The 19,488-nt window shown below is 36.8% G+C and overlaps 1 protein-coding gene across 1 annotated transcript in view; it reads left to right on the forward strand.

Annotated features, from left to right (window-relative positions):
• Positions 1–19,488, forward strand: part of LOC150078521 (asparagine synthetase domain-containing protein 1) — a 377,978-nt gene that overhangs the window by 29,464 nt on the left and 329,026 nt on the right. The window contains exon 3 of the mRNA XM_090384591.1: positions 10,387–10,584. Within this exon, the coding sequence (XP_090240717.1) occupies positions 10,387–10,584 (198 nt within the window). The remainder of the gene's footprint in view (positions 1–10,386; positions 10,585–19,488) is intronic.

Genomic DNA, 19,488 nt, shown 5'->3' on the forward strand with positions numbered 1-19,488 from the left:
AATCATCATCATCATCGTCAGCCATTTTCAATCCACTGCAGGATGAAGGCCTCTCCAGCAACTTTCCAGTTCCTTCTGTTTTGAGCACTGGCCATCCATTTACTACCCAAAAACTGATGAATTTCATCTATCCATCTCCGCCTTTGTCTTCCAAGTTTTCTTCTAGCTCCTCTTGGGTACCATTCTGTTATTTTCTTAGTCCATCTGTCATCATGTCTTCAAGTTATGTGTCCTGCCCAAAACCATTTTAGTTCTTTAGTTTTGATAAGAATGTCCTTTACTTGAGTTTGCTGCCTAATCCATGTGTTTCTCTTCTTATCTAACAGTCTGATTCCCAATATAATTCATTCCATTCGCTGTGTAAGTTCTCAGCATCTCTTCCATTCTTTTGGTGAGTGCCCAAGTTTCACTTCCATAAGTCATGGTGGAGAGTATACATTGGTTCATTATTTAACGTTTCAAACAAACTGGGATATTGCTCTTCAGTATGTAATTATATTTCCTTAATGCTGTCCATCCAAAATTTATTCTTCTCTTGACTTCAAGCCATTTATCATTATTACAGCTAATAACTTATCCCAGATAAGTATATGACTCCACCTTTTCAATTACTGCTCCTTCAATCGTTATTTCCCTTTCTGTGGCATACTTGTTCATCATTACTTTTGTTTTTGCCATATTCATCTTTAGTCCAAAATGCTTACTAACTGTGCATAACTGATAAAGATTTTCCTCTAATTCTTTGGGATTGTGGCTTATGACCACAATGTCATCTGCAAATTGTAAATGGTTTAGGTACTCTCGGTTCACATTGACTCCTTTCTGCGACCAGTCTAATCTTCTGAAAGCTTCCTCAAGGGCAGCAGTAAACAGCTTCGGAGATATTGTCTCCTTGTCGAACTCCTTTCTCGATTTTAAATTTGCTACTGTCTTTGTCTAGTCTAATAAAGGAGGTAGCACTCTCATATATTTTCTTCAAAATCATAATATATTATGATTTATAATATATGGGGTATCTATGCCTTGTCTTTCCAGTGCCCAAAACATTGCCTTATGCTGTATGGAGTCAAATGCCTTTTCATAATCCACAAATGCCAGGATTAATGGTGTTTTATATTCATTTGCTTTCTCCATTATCTGTGATATTACGTGAAGGTGATCCATAGTGGAGAATCCTGTCCTAAAGCCAGCTTGCTCTTTCTGTTGATTCTCATCAAGTATTCTTTCTAATCTGTTAGTAATGACCCTTGTGAACAACTTGTAGATGTGGGATAACAAGCTAATTGGTCTATAATTTCCAATTTCTGATTTATCTCCTTTCTTATGCAGCAAAACTATGATTGCATTATTCCACTGCTTAGGTGTCACACCTTTTCTAATGCACTTTGTGAAGAGCCTTGCCAGTTTTTGTGTTATGTCTCTTCCTCCCAATTTTAACAACTCGACAGTAACTTCATCTTACCCCGGGGCTTTCTGATTCTTCATTTTCTTCAATGCATGTTCTATCTCATCAGGAAGAATATCGGGTATGTCGTATGTGTTGCTACTTTGCAATCCATCTTCCCCACTGCTGGCATCATTCCCTCACTCCTTGTATAATTCTCTATAGTAGTCTTCTGCTATTTGAATTATGCCTTCTCTGCTGTTTATAAGTACACCATCGCTATTCTTCAGTTTCAGTATCATTTGTCTTTCTGTATTACTGCTCATGGCTGCTGATTTAAATCCTTTGTTTTCCCTTAATGTTTGTTCTACTTTTCTTGTGTTAAATCTTCTTATGTTCTTTTTAATGGCTTTGCATAACTCAGTATACTCAATTTTCTTCCTGTCAGTGTTTTTCTTGCTCTTCATTTGTCATCTTTGGTTCATCATGACAAGTGTTTCTTGACTAATATAAAATCCAAATATATGATATTAAAGTAATTCTTTGCATCCAGTTTCTTTGTGACTACATCATACTATCCAATCAAATTAGTCAGACAAGACTTCCCCTTAACAAACACATGCTGTGTCCGAGCTATAACTGAATTGTCTAGATGATCCTGCAATGCTTCTTTAACCAGTGCCTCCATTAATTTCCCTGGAACAGATGTTAAACTAACAGGTCTGTAATTACCTGTGTCTCCCTTTGATCCTACTTTGTGGATTGGGGTCACATTTGCACATCTCCAGTCCATGGGTGCCTCCCCTGTCCAGGGAATCTCTCATAATTATGGCTAAGGTTTGCTTACTTTCTTGGCTGCCCCCTTTAATATAACTGAATAGATTCCATCCACCCCAGGTGCCTTTCTTATGTTTATCTTCAACAATTTCTCCTCCACTTTACTCTCAGTTATTTCAAGATTATCTAACTTACTGCCAAAGTTGAATACACCACTGGCACCCCCCCCCTGAAAAACTCCTTGTGTGAATGTTGTTTAAAAATATTCATTTAGTTTCTTAGCTACCTGAGCAGTATCATCAACAAGCCTTGCACAACGATGTTAAGTGGACCAATCTGACTCATGCTTCTAGAGTTTACATAAGTAAAGAACTCTTTGCTGTTTTTCTTTGCATCCTTTGTCAAAGATTTCTTGTAATCTGCCTTCGCCTGCCTAACCTCCTTTGTAACTTGGTACAGACCAGCTTATATCTTTCATAGGCTTCTGTGTCACATGTTAATTTATATGTATCCGATGCATTTTTCTTCTCTGTCGCACGTCTAATTGCTTCATCTGACATCTATTTAGGCCTGAATCTTGAACAATATTTCTTTGTTGGTATGAAAAGCCTAGTAGCGTCCAAGATTAATTCCTTGAATACTTGCCATTTTGAATTTGCTGTTGGTAACATCATCAGTTGGTTCCACCGTATAGAATTTAAATACTGTCTCAGACCACCGTAGTCACCTTTACGAAAACAAAAACCTTCCCTCTACCGTCAGTGGTAGTTACCTCTTTGAGTAAATCCCACTTCAACACACTGTGATCACTGCCACCTACTGGTTCCTTTATCTGCAGATTCTTGATGCATGAAGAATCAATACTGATAATCAGATCAATAGTTTTACTTCCTCTAGTTGCCTCCCGAACATGCTGATGTAAAAAACAATTATCCAGTAAATCCACAAAAGCCTTGCTAGTGTGTGACTTACCATCCTACAAATTCCACTAAATATCCCGGAAATTAAAATCCCCCATTATAAGACACTAATTTACTGCCCCACTATTTCTCTGCACAATTGCTCATTATACTCATCAGATTCATTAGGCCTATAACACACATCTACTCTCATTTTTCCTTTCCCAGTGCTTGTCACACCAAACAGACTCAACATTGCATTGTCCACCCACATCAATTGAATACACTTCCTTAGATTTTGTGTGTTTCTTAATTAACAGCATAACCCCTCCTCCCTTCCTGTCCTGTCTATCCTTTCTGTACACATTGTACTCCCCAAAATCCAGTTCTGCACTGCTTATGTCTGTGTGACACCATGTCTCTGTTATTCCAACATCTTCCTTCCAACATCTTTCTTGACTAGCACTTCAAGCTCATTGAATTTATTAACTGTACTCCTAGCATTGGTGTACATGCAAGTATACATGCATTCATTACTTAAGGGCCAGTCTGGTTTGTCCTTTTCTTTACATTTATATATGTGAAGGATTCCTTATCCCCACCCTTTGCTTACTTTGCCAGCGATTTCTCATAATCTGCCTTTGCCAGCCTAACCTTTTCTGTGACACTATTACAGATCAATTTGTAGCTGTTATAGGCTTCAGTATTTTTTATTGCTCTTTAACTTTTTCATCCTGTCTTTTTCTGCTTAAGTAATTGGCAGTTTTCTTATTCATTCAACTTGGAATCTTCCTTGTGGATTATTTTTTTAAGGATATTTAAGCGTTCAAGGCTTCTGTGATTAATGTTTTAAAGTTATACCATAATTCATTTGTATTCGCTCTCCATCTACCCAGTTCGTAAAGGCCAAATAGCATCTTAAGCCATTGTAATTTCCTTTCCTGAAATTATAAACCATTCCTTTGCCTTTAACTACTGCTACCCCTTTCTCTTCATCGTCCACCATAGAATTTCATGATTACTTCCTGCTACTGGTTCATGTACTGTCAGCCCTATTATGTCATATGGTTCATGGGTGATGATGATGTCTAGAATATTCTTTTCCCTAGTACTTTCCCTGACATGTTGGTACAAATAAAAATCATCTAATTGGTTTAAAAATTTTGTCCCACGTGGAGTTTCCTTCCCATTTCCTCCAATCAATTAGAGGCAAATTAAAATCACGCATAATAGGACATTGATGTGCTTCCTTGCCCATTCCATTTGCACATAGAGGCTCTAATTATAATCTTCACAATCACCTTGCCTGTAGATTACTCCCACTCTCATTATACCTTTGCTTTCAACTCTCTCACAGATTCTATACTAGCATGTGGAATGTCTGAATCTAGGAAAGCTTTGATGCTCAGGCTGCTTTTGATAAGAATTATGACCCCACTACCCCCCCTTCTGTCTTTCCCATCCTCCCTAAATACATTATACATACCATACTAAAACTCATCATCTCCTATCTCCTGGTGGCACCACGTTTCTGTGAGCCCTATTATATCAGCGTTACTTGTCCTAACCTGCAGTTCTAATTCCCTCATTTTATTGATGACACTTCTGAAATTACTATATAAACAATGAAGACTTAGCATTCTTGTATAGTTAACTGCTCTGACATGCCCCTTAAAATTATTTAAGCTCGCTTTCTTGGCATTAGCTACCTGCTCATTTGAAACGTTTCTGCCCTCAGAACATCTTGCTAATATGTGTGTTGTGGTAACAAAGAACTCTTGAGGTATGTGCAAGCATTACTTTGATCAATATTATCAGATAAATGCATATCTTTATTACCCTTGTTTCCCCCAAACTATCAGTTTCACCGAACCTTTAAGGTATGATAACCTCAATACTGGCAACAACTCTTGCACCACCTTTGTTTAAATGTATCCCATCGCTACAAAACAGATTCCTTCTACCTACGAGTGTGGGCCAATTGATAAAGTGCAGCCAATTATTAAAGAGATGACTCTTGTTAGTTCTAGTTCACCTTGCAGTCCCTGTAAAGGTGAACTTATGGGAGTCTGTTTGCAGGGACGACTTGGATTAATTTGACTGAATGTTACAGGGAAATTTATAAGGAGAAACAGTCAAATACTATGCAAAGTACATTGGACATATTTTTTAGAAAATAGTTCATTGTTGGCACCAAGCACAAATGTGTCCAGTAGAAAACCCTAGTGTAATACCTGTCTAATGAAAGTAATAAGGCCATGGAGACAGGGCTGTGCCGAGCCATTTTAGTACCTGAGGCAAGAATGAAAAATTGCGCCCTACTGTTAATCATGGTAATATTGGCAATTATTTAATCTTTCTTTTGGTACCCCTTTCAGCTTTTAATCTGAGGCAAGAGTCTCGTTTGCCTCACCCTTGGCGTGGCTCTCATCTCCACTACATTCCTAGTAAATCCATTTAGTGATTTCTTTTTCTTTGTTGAGTTTGTAATGATTTTTATCTTTTTTTTTAGTTTGGTTTTATTATTTTTTTATATTTTTAATTTTAATAAAATTTATGTTAAGGCTCTGTGTATAGGGGGTCCTCTTTATCTGCGGATTATTTGTTTGCATAAAATTCCACTTAAAATGGGGACCAGTTTTCTTAACGGGTATTATGTACATAGAAACAATGGATTGAAGGAACTGAAAAATGGGAATTATTTTATTAGACATTTTTTATTATAATATCTTGAGCAATATAAGGTTAAGTAAAGTTTATTGAAGTTGCACTATTTTTCAGTTTTTATGAATAAAGAATGAATCCATGTTTTTTTTTTTTTCAGATAAAATTGTGTCCTAGCCTTTAGTTTTGTCTTTAACTTCGTGCTTAATTTTTGTGCACCATTATTATTATTTATTCAGTTGATTGCAAGTTACAATCGCCCCCTGTATGGCGTGCAGGTCAGTGGGGTGTATTTATAATTCAGAGGATAATTTACAAAAATATTTACAGTTTAGTAATGAAGGAAATATGTATATTAATATAAAAAATTTGTTCTTCATTGCTGGATGTCTTCGTAGAGGAGCATTTGCAACACTAAAATCTATTAACTTCATACCCAAATGTCACGATGACAGCATAACTCAGAGTAACTAAAAGACGATGGGTTCCTGCTAGTAGTGTTGTAACTCAGTTGTGTCTTGGTAAATAGTCTTTCTGTAGACCTTATTGGAGCATAGTTTTCCCTAGTTAACCTGAAACCGGTTTAGGATTTCTGTGGTATGTAGTTGGAACATCCTGTTTAAACTTTTCAAGGAGTTTGGATTAGAGTGAAGTGGCCTAATTTGCATGCTGTAGGATTGCCTCTGACTTTGTGGGTGCGAGATGGTGCCTGTAAGTACTGGCAAATCATATCTTCCTGACAGTAGCTTGTCAGGAAGATATGATTATTTGTCCAAATGACAATTTGTCATTTGTCCAAATGACAAATAAACATCCAGTGTCCACTCCATATTTGCATACAAAATGCCTCTGGAGACAGTGAAGGGGAATTGGAAAATCTTGTTTAGTCACTTGAGTATCCAATATTCTATGTTTAGGAAGGTTTTAACATACGTTTCAGGAGCTCAGGACCAGATGACAGAAGCGTATAAGACAATTGGGGCAACACACCTAACAATTTATTCCTTCACCAGTTGAGCATTTTGAACCCTAGCCAATTCTTGTCTTGAGTGCCAAATAGCGGCTAGTGTTTTCTTCCTGGTGGTAGTGAAATGCTCAGTGAAGGAGATAACTTGTCCCAGATCCTTGTGATGATTGACTTTTTGAATGGGTTGCTCATTTAAGAGAATGGTGATGTTATATGTTTTATGCTTCCTGGAGAAAGACTCCTGGACAGTTTAAGAGGGTTAATTTCAAGCCCAATCAAGGCAAGGAAGTTGTCAGATTAGTTAACTGCTGTGTGGCTTGTAAAGCAACGTTATGCTCACTATCATTACTGTTGGATGGGAAGAATATTTTCAGGTCATCTGCATAGGTTGCATATATTATATAGTTATCACAAAATAATACTTTAACAACTGACTTAATCATGAAAAATGCTAGAGATAACTTTTTATGATATTGTACATGAAAATGTTTGCCAGGAATGCATCTTATCATTCTTATATGTATTATGGAAGATTGATTTTTTTTAGGTTAGGATGTTATTGCAGGTTGAGAGGAAAGGATTGAGGGCTGAATAGTGTTTCAGAGAGGCCCCTCCCCTTGGGGAACTCCTCTATTTACTGTAATTGACACTAAAATCTTCATGCTTTACTATTATGATCCTTTCTGTAAGTAAATCATGCAGTAATTTGAGTAAGCTTCCTGTAATGCAACAGTGACGTTCCAGGAAGTAGAGGAGAGGTTGGATCGCTATCTTATTATAAGCGGCCTTGATGTCCAGGAATAGAATATCCATCTGGCTTTTACTGTTCAGGGCAATTTGGATCCTGCAACTTGTCTCTAGGAGGTTAGTAATAGTAGATCTGTTTTTAATGACTGAGTAAAGATACAATCATGAAGAGGGGTCGCTCTCACAAAAATATTCAAATGCCTGGTCACTTTTTTCAAGGGCCTTCTTTAATTCTTTAATTTTCAAATCTTTATCCGTTGGTGATTCAATCACATCATCATTTTTGGCTTCTCCTTTTTGGTAGTTGGTATAATTCTGCTAGCTCCTTATTTGTAAGTGGTTTTGCACTTGATCCAAGCAATTGTGTAATATCCCCATCATCAACTTCGTGGCATCCAGCTTCTTTTACAAGACTTACAATTTTATTTTGTAACCCAGTCACTTTGCATTCTTCATATTCACAAACTGCATCAGGGTATAACTTTTTCCATAACTTATTAATTAATCTACATGAATTTTCTTTCCAATCTCCAGGCTTCTCCAATCATTTTTATACTGTGCAGAATTGTAAAACTTTTCCAAAAATCCTCCACGTTATTTTCATTGCTTGTATCAGTCTCAGAAATTAATTCTCGTAACTGCGGGGACTCAGATAATGAACACCCAGTTACCAGGTGCCTCATGTATATAGTTATCACAAAATAATACTTTAACAACTGAATTAATTATGAAAAATGCTAGAGATAACTTTTTATGATATTATACATGAAAATGTTTGCTAGGAATGCATCTTATCATTCTTATATGTATTATGGAAGATCAATTTTTTTTTAGCATGTTATCCTTTTAGCACAGCTGTTTTCCTGGAATGTTATCTGTTGTGCTAAATGTGGGATACCCGTATATTGGAAAAAAAAAAAAAGACCTTTTGTTATTACAATGTGAACATTACTGAAGGGGCCTAGTATATTATTCTCGATTTGATCATAACAAATTCTACTAGCAGTATTCATCTTGTCAAAAGATAATAATGCACATTTTTCTTAGTAACTTTTTTTTTTTTTTTTTTTTTGCTCAGTTAAGGTGCAAGACAATTATGGAGAATACTTGTCTTACATTAATGTCAGTGAACATGGCACACATAACATGGAAATGCTGTGTTAGCTAACACAGCATTTCCATGTTATATATATATTTTTTTCATTGATCCTATATAAGCTTGCTGCCTTGCATTATTTGTCACTGCTAATACTAATATTAAACCATTTTTGATTATTTCTGGTTGCTGAATTATTTTTATTTATTTTTCATTTTTATTAGTGGCTCATCAAGCAACTAATTTTTAAAATTATGCTCATAATGAGATGGAGTAAAAACTGAGCACATATGGCCATTTTTATATTTATTTTGTCTTTGTTTACATTTCAGTTTTTTTATATTTCACTATCCATTATTTGCATAATGTAGTGTCATGTCTTTTGATGGTCAAAAACAATATCATGTATCATCATATTGTTTTTGACCATCTTTTAATTAAAACTTTTACAGGTATCAACACACAACTTGGCATCCTGATTGAAGAAATTACCAAGTATTTTTCTGTAGCATTGTCGAATAGTGAAACAGCATTTGTCAAAATAAAATTTAAAAATCGGCCAAATTCACTAAGTAATTATGGATCAGACTAAAGAAAACTAAAACTATAGTGTATATACACCGATGAGCCAAAACATTATGATCAGCGAGTCATTATGCAAATCGAAGCAACTGCAGTTGAACCACAGCACATGCATGGGTCGGGACACAGTATAAAAAACACATGATACTGAGCTCCGGTAATCAGTATTACTCTTGTTCTTCAGATGGGAAAGGCAGCGGACTTAATCAAGTTTGACAAAGGTCAAATTGTAATGGCCAGACGACTGGGTCAGAGCATATCCGAAACAGCACGGCTGGTGGGATGCGCATGGTCAGCCATGGTTAGTACCTACCGAAAGTGGTCAGAGGAGGGGAAACCCATGAACCACTGCTCATCGATGCTCCAGGTGAGCGAAGGCTCTCCCTAATTGGAATGCTGGTGATGGGAGTAATGTGTCACAACATACAGTACATTGAACCCTGCTGAAAATGGAGGCTGCTCCGAGTGCCCATGCTAACCATGGTTCACCGGCAACAGCACCTACAATGGGCATGCGAGCATCGAAACTGGACCTTGAGTGATTGGAAGAAGGTCGTCTGGTCCGATGAATCATGTTTCCTGTTGCATCGTGTGGATGGCCGGGTATGTGTGCATCATTTACCTGGGGAAGGATGGCACCTGGATGCACCATGGGACGAAAATAAGCCGGTGGTGGCGGTGTCATGCTTTGGGCGATGTTCTGCTGGGATACCCTGGGTCCAGTCATCCATGTGCTGGGCACTCTGATGTCTACCACCTACCTAAACATCATTGCTGAGCAGGTACACCCTTTCATGGCAACGGTCTTCTCCTCTGGCAGTGCCGTCTTTCAGCAGTATTATGCACCATGCACAACTGGCTGGATTATTCGAGACTGGTTCGCGGAACATGAGGAAGACTTCCAGGTATTGCCCTGGCCTCCAAATTCCGCAGACATCAATCCTATCAAGCATCTGTGGTTTGTGTTGGAACAGCAACTCCGATCTGTGGTGTCTCAACCACGGACCTTACAGGAGTTGAAGGATCTTCTGGTTACATGTTGGTACCAGATACCACAAGACACATTTAGAAATCTTGTAGCGTCCGTGCCTTGCCAGGTACAAGCTGTTTTGGCTGTTTGGAGGACTAACATCGTATTAGGTAGGTGGTCATAATGTTTTGGCTCATCGGTGTATAAAGTATTGGGACAAAAAATGTAATTAAATTGATTTGTAATACAAAAAAAGATGGACAGAAGAATTAACTAATGCAATTTAATTTTATTTTCCAGGATGACGATCTGGTGGCTCTTTTAAAGAGGAGAGGACCAGATTATTATAAAACCAAAACAGTCCTTGTCGGTAATTATGTTCTAAAGTTTTATGCTGCTGTTCTTCATATGAGAGGATCTGTGATTGTTCCTCAGCCTGCAGAAGATAGTAAGCAGAATGTATTGTTGTGGAATGGTGAAATATTTGGAGGCATAGAGGTATTTTTCAAAATATATATTTATATTCCTTAAAAAGAATTTAGTTGGTGTATTTGGCTAATGAATTTAGATCGTGTATATACTCATTTTCGTGTTAAGGTGTTTAAAAAGTAGGTAAAGGCGATTGAGTATATTTAAGCTGTCAACTTCCACAATGACAGATCGAAGTGTGTTCCAGCAATCAGTCAACTGCTGGCTAAAGGTAAATTTCTGCACATATATTCTGCAACTGTCTTTCCTCAATTTGAATTTATGCCCCCTAATGGGAATTGGCTTTTTTTTTTTTTTTTTGTCTGATTCTTTCTTAATTTGCCACAACTAATGCTAATGTCAATATTTAAACAAAAAAAGTAATGTGAAAAAGATTGCATCAAGGATTATTTGCTTCAAGGTAATCTTTTTTTTAATACTTAATTTTTTCTTTCACCTAGGCTTATAGCAAACCTCTCTCTCAGGTATTAACTTCAAGCATCACAATATTTATGTAGTTTCCTCATTTTTTTTTAATGTTGATACCTGTACTTAGTGAGGGCACCTCTCAGTAATGATGCTACTAGGTCTTCAGCTTAGCACCAGTGAGATCCAATCATGCTAATTTAATGCTATATGATGACAGAATATGTAGTATATACTTTTGTCTGATCTCTGTTTGGATTATATAGGTTTTAGGTGTGTTTATTATGTACTATGACCTGTGAACTAGTTCAAAAAAGGAGGCACTGGTTGAGATGGCCTGGCTGTAATACACCCCTGCTTCAGCCATGACAAGAGGCCCAGAGTTGGTCTGATCAAAAATCACCTGGCTGCTAAGTCTACTTGTGAGGGTCAACTGTACTCCACTACTTCTCCTTTTTTGGTACTGGGACTGTGCCGAGGCCTGTAAGATGTATGGGCATAGAACCTAGGTAACTCTATGTTGTCCCACATGTTTGTGATTGGGTATTCCTGTGTAGGACTTCACAGTTGTGGGTCTTAAAGATAATGAAATTTTCATTTCATTTAAATTATGCATAATTTAAATCATCTATGATCTGGTTTTATTTCCTTCTTTATTTTCTAACTGGAATCCTTATCCAGGATGAAAATAAAGAAGGAAATGTCACCCTTCTTTATTCAGAAGGATTATATTTCTCAAAGTTGGTTAAATGATATGTGAAATTTTAGTTGAATCTTCGTCATACTCTTCAGAGTCTTCTGTTATGTAGATTACTCCCTCTCTCATTATACCTTTGCTTCTGACTAACTCACACCACACAGATTCTATGCTGACAGATGTAATTTCTGATTCAAAAAATAACTTTTTTCATGTCCAGGCTGCTTTTGATAAGAAGGATGACCTCACCAACCTCACCAGTTTTCTCTGTCTTTCCTAATTATGTTATACATACCATAGGGAAACTCGTCATCCTCAATTTCTAGTTAGCACCACGTTTCTGTTAGCTCTGTTATGTCAGCATTAAGTTTTCTAACCAGGAGTTTGATTTTACTCATTTTATTGACAACAATCCTGACATTACTAGACACAGTTAAGACTGAGTATTCTTCTATAGTTAACTACCTCGATACACCCCTTGTAGTTATTTAGGGTTGTTTCCCTAGCTTTGTCTTCCTGCTGATTTGAAACATTGCCACTCTCAGAACATTGTGCCAACATTGGCTATTATGGCAAGAAACGAATTCTTGAGATATGTGCAAATATTACTTTGCTCCATATCATCTGATACACATAGGTTTATATTATCTTCCCCCCCCCCACAACTAGCAGTTTCCCTTTATGCTTAAGATATTCTCAATGCATTCCTTCTACCTACAAGTTCAGGCCATGCTGATAAAAATTTCCCCCCCCCCCAAGAGCCTTGCAGACTTTCTCAAGTCTTTATAATAATCCATGTAGTTAATCCACTAAGTTTCAGTATATAATCCCTCCTGTCTTATCTTGTCTGTGCAGAATTTCGGACACAGACATGTTCAGATCCAACTTGTGGTATTTTTTCTTCATGGTAGGACTAGAGTATGTCTGCCAGGAGCTAAAGTTGATGAGAGTAGCTGCTTCCTTTGGGATCAGCGTTTTCTGCTGTCGGGGATGCCAGTGTGTTGTTTGATGCACGAATGTAGATGTTAGCATTCAGCTGAGTGCTTGGTGGGTCGGCGCCTCTGTATCCAGGTGGGAAGGAGCAGCAGTGCATAGCACATGCTTCTTGATTAGACCGGGGTTCGAGCCCATCACCACCAAAAACGGAGGATGCGGAAAGGTCAGGGAATGACCACCGCCGCATATCCCGGAGCAATATGGCCTTAGCTGCTAATGCTCCTAAAACCAAATAACAACAACAACAGCTTGGTGGGTCCCTCGTTTTAGTTCCTTCAAAGGCATCAATCCTGCTCTTGTGCTTTTAAGTGAAGTTAAGTATCAGTAAAAATCTGTTTTGTTTTTCCAATTGTTTTGAAAATGTCTTAATATATACAAGATATGGTAATAAAGTTCTCGAACAGGTGCAGTAAAAACAACACTAAGTTGAGGAGCACAAAAATGGTTTTATTTTTATTCGAAGTAATCACCGCTTGATTGTGAATGCATTTATTATACTTTTCTGAAGTTCTCTAAAGCAGTCAATGAAGGCATCCAATGAGATGATGTTCAGTTCAGCCATTACTTTTTTCTTTATGTCCTCAACATTCTGAAATCTCCTTCCTTACGAGTACAGTCAGTCCTCGTATAGCACGATAGTTGTGTTCCTAGAAACCCTCGTGCAATGCAAAATCGTGCAATATAAACAACAGGCCTTATGGGAAAAATAGGGTTAGGTGCCGAACACCCAAGAATGAACACACATTTGTAACGAAAACATTACCAAACACAATAAATAATCGTAATAAAATACTTACACATTTTATTACGACTATTATGTAATAAAATATTGCTAATGCTTTTGCTTCTATCATAAGCAAACTTGTTTTTTGTTTGATTTTCTATCCAAACAGTTGACAGCTGTTGCATCTCTTCCAATTCTTTTTGTCTTAATCTAATGGATTTTAATTGCACTTTGAGTTGCTCCTGCTATGAAAGTTGTTTTTATTTTCTCTGCATTCTTTGTAATTCTCAGCATTGCCTCATTTAGGCCTGTAGCACGTGCAATATCACATGGTCTTTCATTTCGCTCAAAGTGTTTCACAATTTCATATTTTTCTCTATCGATAGAGGCGGACTGGCCATAAGCCTTACCAGGAAAACCCCGGTGGGCCGGAGGCCAGTGTGATTTTGGCCATAAACCATAGTATGAGGCCACTACAAATTTTCCCGGGTAAGAATTTTTGATCCAGTCCGCCTCTGTTTATTGATATTGCTTTTCTTTTTCTCTCTGAATCTGCAGTGTCGTCACCAGGATGCTTTCTTTTCACACCTTTTAGGTATTTTACTCATTTTTAGGGAATAAAGCACAATTACAAAACGAGGAGGCACGCTTGATTCACATAAACAAAGCTGTGCGCGTGTAGCAACTGAATAAACAATACCGTAAAGGCAGAGATACACTATTAACACCTCACATTTTACTAAAGCACATTTCGAGGGGTTACTACCATAAAACAACAAAAACAATTTCCAGTTACGTTTCTGCTAGTGGAATCTGTTATAAACTGGTAGTAAACTCAAACTAATTGCATTTGCGTTTATACCGATAGCTGGAATTGTGTTGGTTTTTACGTTGTTATGGTAAAATGTGTTTCCACTTCACTGATATAAAAAACAAATACATTTTCAGAATCTTCTCATCATTCCTATCGTGTTGCATTCAGTTGGGGTGATTCCGCGTTCGACTGCCATTTCTTGTAAACACAAAGCAAATCGCGCATAAGCGAATTCGATTCGTGTTATATAAGATATCGTTCCCCTATTAGGCCTAAACCTTGAACAATATTTCTTAGTTGGTATATAAAGCCTAGTAGCTTTCAAGATAAGTTCTTTGAATGCTACCCATTTTGAATTTGCTGTTGGTAACATCATCAGTTGGTCCCACTGTATAGAATTTAAATACTGTCTCAGACCATCGTAGTCGCCTTTATGAAAGCAAAAACACTTCCCTTTACCCCTGATGGCAGTTACCTATTTGAGTAAATCCCACTTCAACACACTGTGATCACTGCCACCTAGTGGTTCCTTTATCTGCAGATTCTTGATGCATGAAGAATCAATACTGATAATCAAATCAAGAGTATTACTCTCTCTAGTTGCCTCTGTAACATGCTGATGTAAAAAACAATCATCCAATAAATCCACAAAAGCCTTGCTAGTGTATGAGTGACCAACCCACAAATTCCAGTCAATAACTGGGAAATTAAAATCCCCCATTATAAGACTCTCTGATTTACTGGCCCACTCTATTTCCCTATACAGTTTCTTATTATACTCATCAGAGGCCTATCATCATTAGGCCTATAGCACACTCCTACTCCCAGTTTTGATCTCCCAATGGTTATGTCACACCAAACTGACTCAACACTGCACTTGTCCAGCAATGTCGACTGGCTTCACTTCCTTGGATTTTTCTTAACTAATAGCTTCTCGAATATCTGCTACTAATTCCTTAAATGCCGATCTCCAGGTAATTCTCCACTGGGGCAAAGACAACTTATTTGATTTCAATCCTTCTAAAACTCAGTGCTGTCTTATATCTTGCAAAAAGGATTCTTCTGCTCCTATGCTTATCTTTGGTGACACTCAGATTTTTAGGCAAGATGATATATCTCTTTTGGGGATTACCCTGACTTCTAGTCTCTCTTGGCACAAGCACATTACAAATATTGGTTCCTCTGCATCTAAAAAACTTGGTTTTCTGTTTAGCTCTCGGCGTTACTTTTCTTCCAAACAGCTGTTCACTCTGTACAAATTTCAAATCTGCCCTACCATGAAATATTGTTCCCACATGTGGGGCATAAAGGTCTTCTAAACAAGTTCCATCATATGGTTTTCCAACTGTTTTTTGTAATTGGTTACAAAATCTTTCTCAGGCTTCTAGATTCCATTCAGAAGATGGCACTTAACTTGATTAACGACTCATCTGTAACAGAGCCTCTCCACTTGCTGTCTCATAGACTTACTGTTTCTGCTGCATGCCTTTTCTACAGATACTTCCATAGGCACTGTTCTTCTGAATTGGCTTCTATAATTCCCACTTTCTCTTTCAAAACAGTCCGAACACGTGCCGCCACCAACCAATATCCATTTACTGTCCAACTCCAAACTCACATAACCAACTTTTCATCTTCCTCATTTATTCATTCAATTGCCATTTTCTGGAAGAACCTTCCTTCATACATATTTCCTGAAAATGTCAGTCTGCCGAAGTTCCAAGTCTGATGTCAACAAATATCTTCTTTTGCCTTCTCGACCTCCAACCCAAGCACGGTACTAAGTTTGTTTGTTATTTGGTTTTTAGGAGATTAGCAACTAAGGTCATATTGCTCCAGGGGATATGCGGTCGTCATTCCCTGACCTTTCCGCATCCTCCATATTTGGTTGTCATGGGCTCGAACCCTGGTCTAATCAAGAAGTGTGTGCTACGCACTGCTGCTCCTGCTCACCTGGCTATGGAGGCGCCTACATTAAAAAAAAAAAAAAGTAAAGTGCAGCCATTATCAACCCACTGCAGGATGGAAGCCTCCTCAACCATTCATGCTGAGGGAAATGGACCATAATCTGCTACGCTGGTCCAGTGCGGGTTGGCAGATCGACCGTATTCAGCAGTCAGGGGTTTGAACCCCGGTCTACTCAAAGAGCTTGTGCTGTTGCAGTACTGCTCCTGACCACTCGGCTACGGACGCCTACATTACTAAGTACTATAGGTTCTAATACCTCTCGTGTTTGGGGTTTTCATAAAAAAAAAAATTTAGTTTTCTATTCATTTGAAAAATAATTTTTTTTTTGTCAGTGTTAAAATTTTAAACAAGAATATTGCAGTTTAAATGTGTACAGAGAATATAAATCATTCAACACAGCTTTTCAGTTAGAATTGCCATATAATACCCAAAAAAACTGAGCCTGAGTTTATTTGTATATTCTGTCATTATTTTCTTCTCTTTTTTTATTCTCTTACTCTTCCTAGCAGTGCATGGGTTGCTCACTATTGGCCTCTTGTGGTTTGAATTTTCTTTCAGATATAAACATTGTTTGTAGCATGTCTTACAATATGAGGCCTACAGTAGTAATTAAAATTTAGATTATCAACACTAAGAGATAAAAGTATAAATCATAAGCACATATGTATTTAAACAATAGACTTACTTTTTATTTAACAATCAGATTTTAAAGATAGACTTAGCACAATGTCTAATACCTTAGGAGTTAAATGACAGTATAATAACAGAAAGTAAAGTGGAAGAGAAATTGCTGCAACTGAAAATGAGCATAGCACTTTTGGCTAATAGAATCTATCCAGTTATATTAAAAGATGCTACAAAAGGAATAATTAAACTTTTAGTCATAATATTGGGAGAATCCTTAGATTCAGGAGGAGTACCTGCAGATTGGAGATATTCAAATCTATTCCCTATTCACAGTACTAGTGAAAAGGATGAAGTGAGTAACTACACTGTAAGTTTAATCTCCGTGCCAGGGAAAATAATGGAAACAATAGTTAAAGAAGTAATGCATTGAGGTCATCTTGATACGAATTATAGCATGGGGTTTATTAAAGTGAGATTGTGCCTAACCAGTATAATTAGCTGCTGCGAGGTTGTCACAAACAAACTGAATGTAATGAATAATTTTTACATCATATATTTATGTTTCACTAAAGATTTGGTACTGTGCCATATGTGGGATTTTTGTATAAATTGGAGCAATGTGACATTAGGAAAAATAAATACTATGGATAAAGGGATGTTTAAATGGCAGCAGACAAGGAATCGTTATAAATGATGACTGCTTTTCATGGACTAATGTGACAAGTGGATTCCACAGGGGATCTGTGTGTGAGGCCCGTACTGTTTTTAATATTTATTAATGATATTGATGTAGTAGTAGTAGTAGTAGTAGTAGTAGTGGCACATGATGCAAGAAAGCAAGTGTAGGAGCTTATGCAGCATCAGCCAAAAAAAATAAAAAATAAAAAAAATAAAATCACACCATTCCCTCCAAATGCCTGTCCAGTTCCTCCTTAAATTTATTTAACCTATCAACTTCCACAATGACAGATGGAAGTTTGTTCCAGCAATTAACCACCCGCTGGCTAAAGGCAAATTTCCGCACATCTATTCTACATCATTAGAATAAGAAGTGACCTGGAGCGAGGGGTGTTGGGGGTTTCAGGGACAGATGGCAGTCATCATGGAACAGTTGGGTATATGGGATGTGTTAGGGTAACAAGGAATAGGCATAGGAGCATGTATGCTTGCATGTATACCAATGTAGGTATTTCAAGTTAAATATCTAAGTTTGCTGCGATACAAAGGTGGGTACAGTAGATATTGAGAATAATCAGGATATACTACTTCTGATATGACAATGAGCAAAAGCTTCTTTTTTTTTTGAGGCCCCTTGTGTATGTAAACTAGAATGAACAATCTACATCAGAATATTAGCATTATAAATGACTAAATTATAAACCAGAGAAACTTAATAAAATTGAAATTGAAACCACCAAATTAAGAAATATAGACAAACATAACATACCTGAAACTATAATTACATAAAAACATTCATCCCTAAGAAACTGGGGACCCATGAAACTTTCTTATTGATATAGATTAAAACCTTTAATGAATAGAATATTTGACCAAGTACGTAAAATATCAATCCTCTGGACTTCCACCTAGTGAAACTATCCTAATTAAATGGTAAAATAGATGTAAACTGACCTGAAACATTGATGACTGTTTTTTAGAATACGATCTTCAAAGGGCAATTAGTTCCACAGTTTAATTTTTATTCATTGATTATTCCACTGCATTACTCCATGGGGGTAAAGGGAGGAGGGAGGGGGAAAGAGAACAGAAAAAAAAAGTAGGTGAGCATCTTTCATTTCATATAAACAAATAGGTTAGAGACAGAAAAACTTTAAAAAAAAATTAGAAAAGAAAAAAAAATTTAGACAAACATTAACTATTCACTCAAAAATCTGGGTACATGACTGCTCGGCCTCTTAACAGAAGTCCTGAATAAACATACAATATTCATTAGAATTGTGGAAGGGGTCAGAATTAAATACTTATTATTTAACTGTTAAATTAAATTAAACCTATAATAAACATGTTTTAAATTCTGCCTTTCAGAAAAAAAATCTGGTTTATAGATCTATTAGTTGACTTAAGTTGATTTTAATTGCTAAAATTTTGCTAGTTTCCAACTTGAACTTAGTTGACCGTCAGTATTAATATATTATGAAATATTGGATAATACCCTGTTTCTAAATAATGTGTAACTCAGAACCTACTTCATTGGATTACTATTTTTTTATGTATTTCATTTAAAGAGCTCTTATGTCTTTGCAATTGAGTGTATAAAGATGTTTTAGTGCTGTCTTTTTATATGCAGTTGCATCCTTTACACAGGATATTCTTAGCTTTTCCTCCCAGATGTTTAAGTATTTAAAGATTTTCCTGAAACTGGCAGATTTCCATCTGCATTTTTAAATTTTTTTCATAGATAGAAATGTTTCAATATATGATAAACCAGTCCTAGGACGTATTATTTTCCAAATATAAGTGTTTATCTTTGGAAAGGTTTTGATATGCTACTTCAAGAGGATCCGTATAACCTAAGGAGATGAGCTAGAAAATTACACTGGTGAGGCATGAAGGTACTACATTTGATTAGTAATTCTAGAATAATATAGCATTTGGATGATACCAGACGTCAAGAAAGTGGAGTATGAAAAAAAAAAAAAAAAAAAACAGGAGTAATTGTAT

Source organism: Mastigoproctus giganteus, chromosome 11 (assembly GCF_048544385.1).
Source record: "Mastigoproctus giganteus isolate SK-2022 chromosome 11, ASM4854438v1, whole genome shotgun sequence".
NCBI lineage: Eukaryota > Metazoa > Arthropoda > Arachnida > Uropygi > Thelyphonidae > Mastigoproctus > Mastigoproctus giganteus.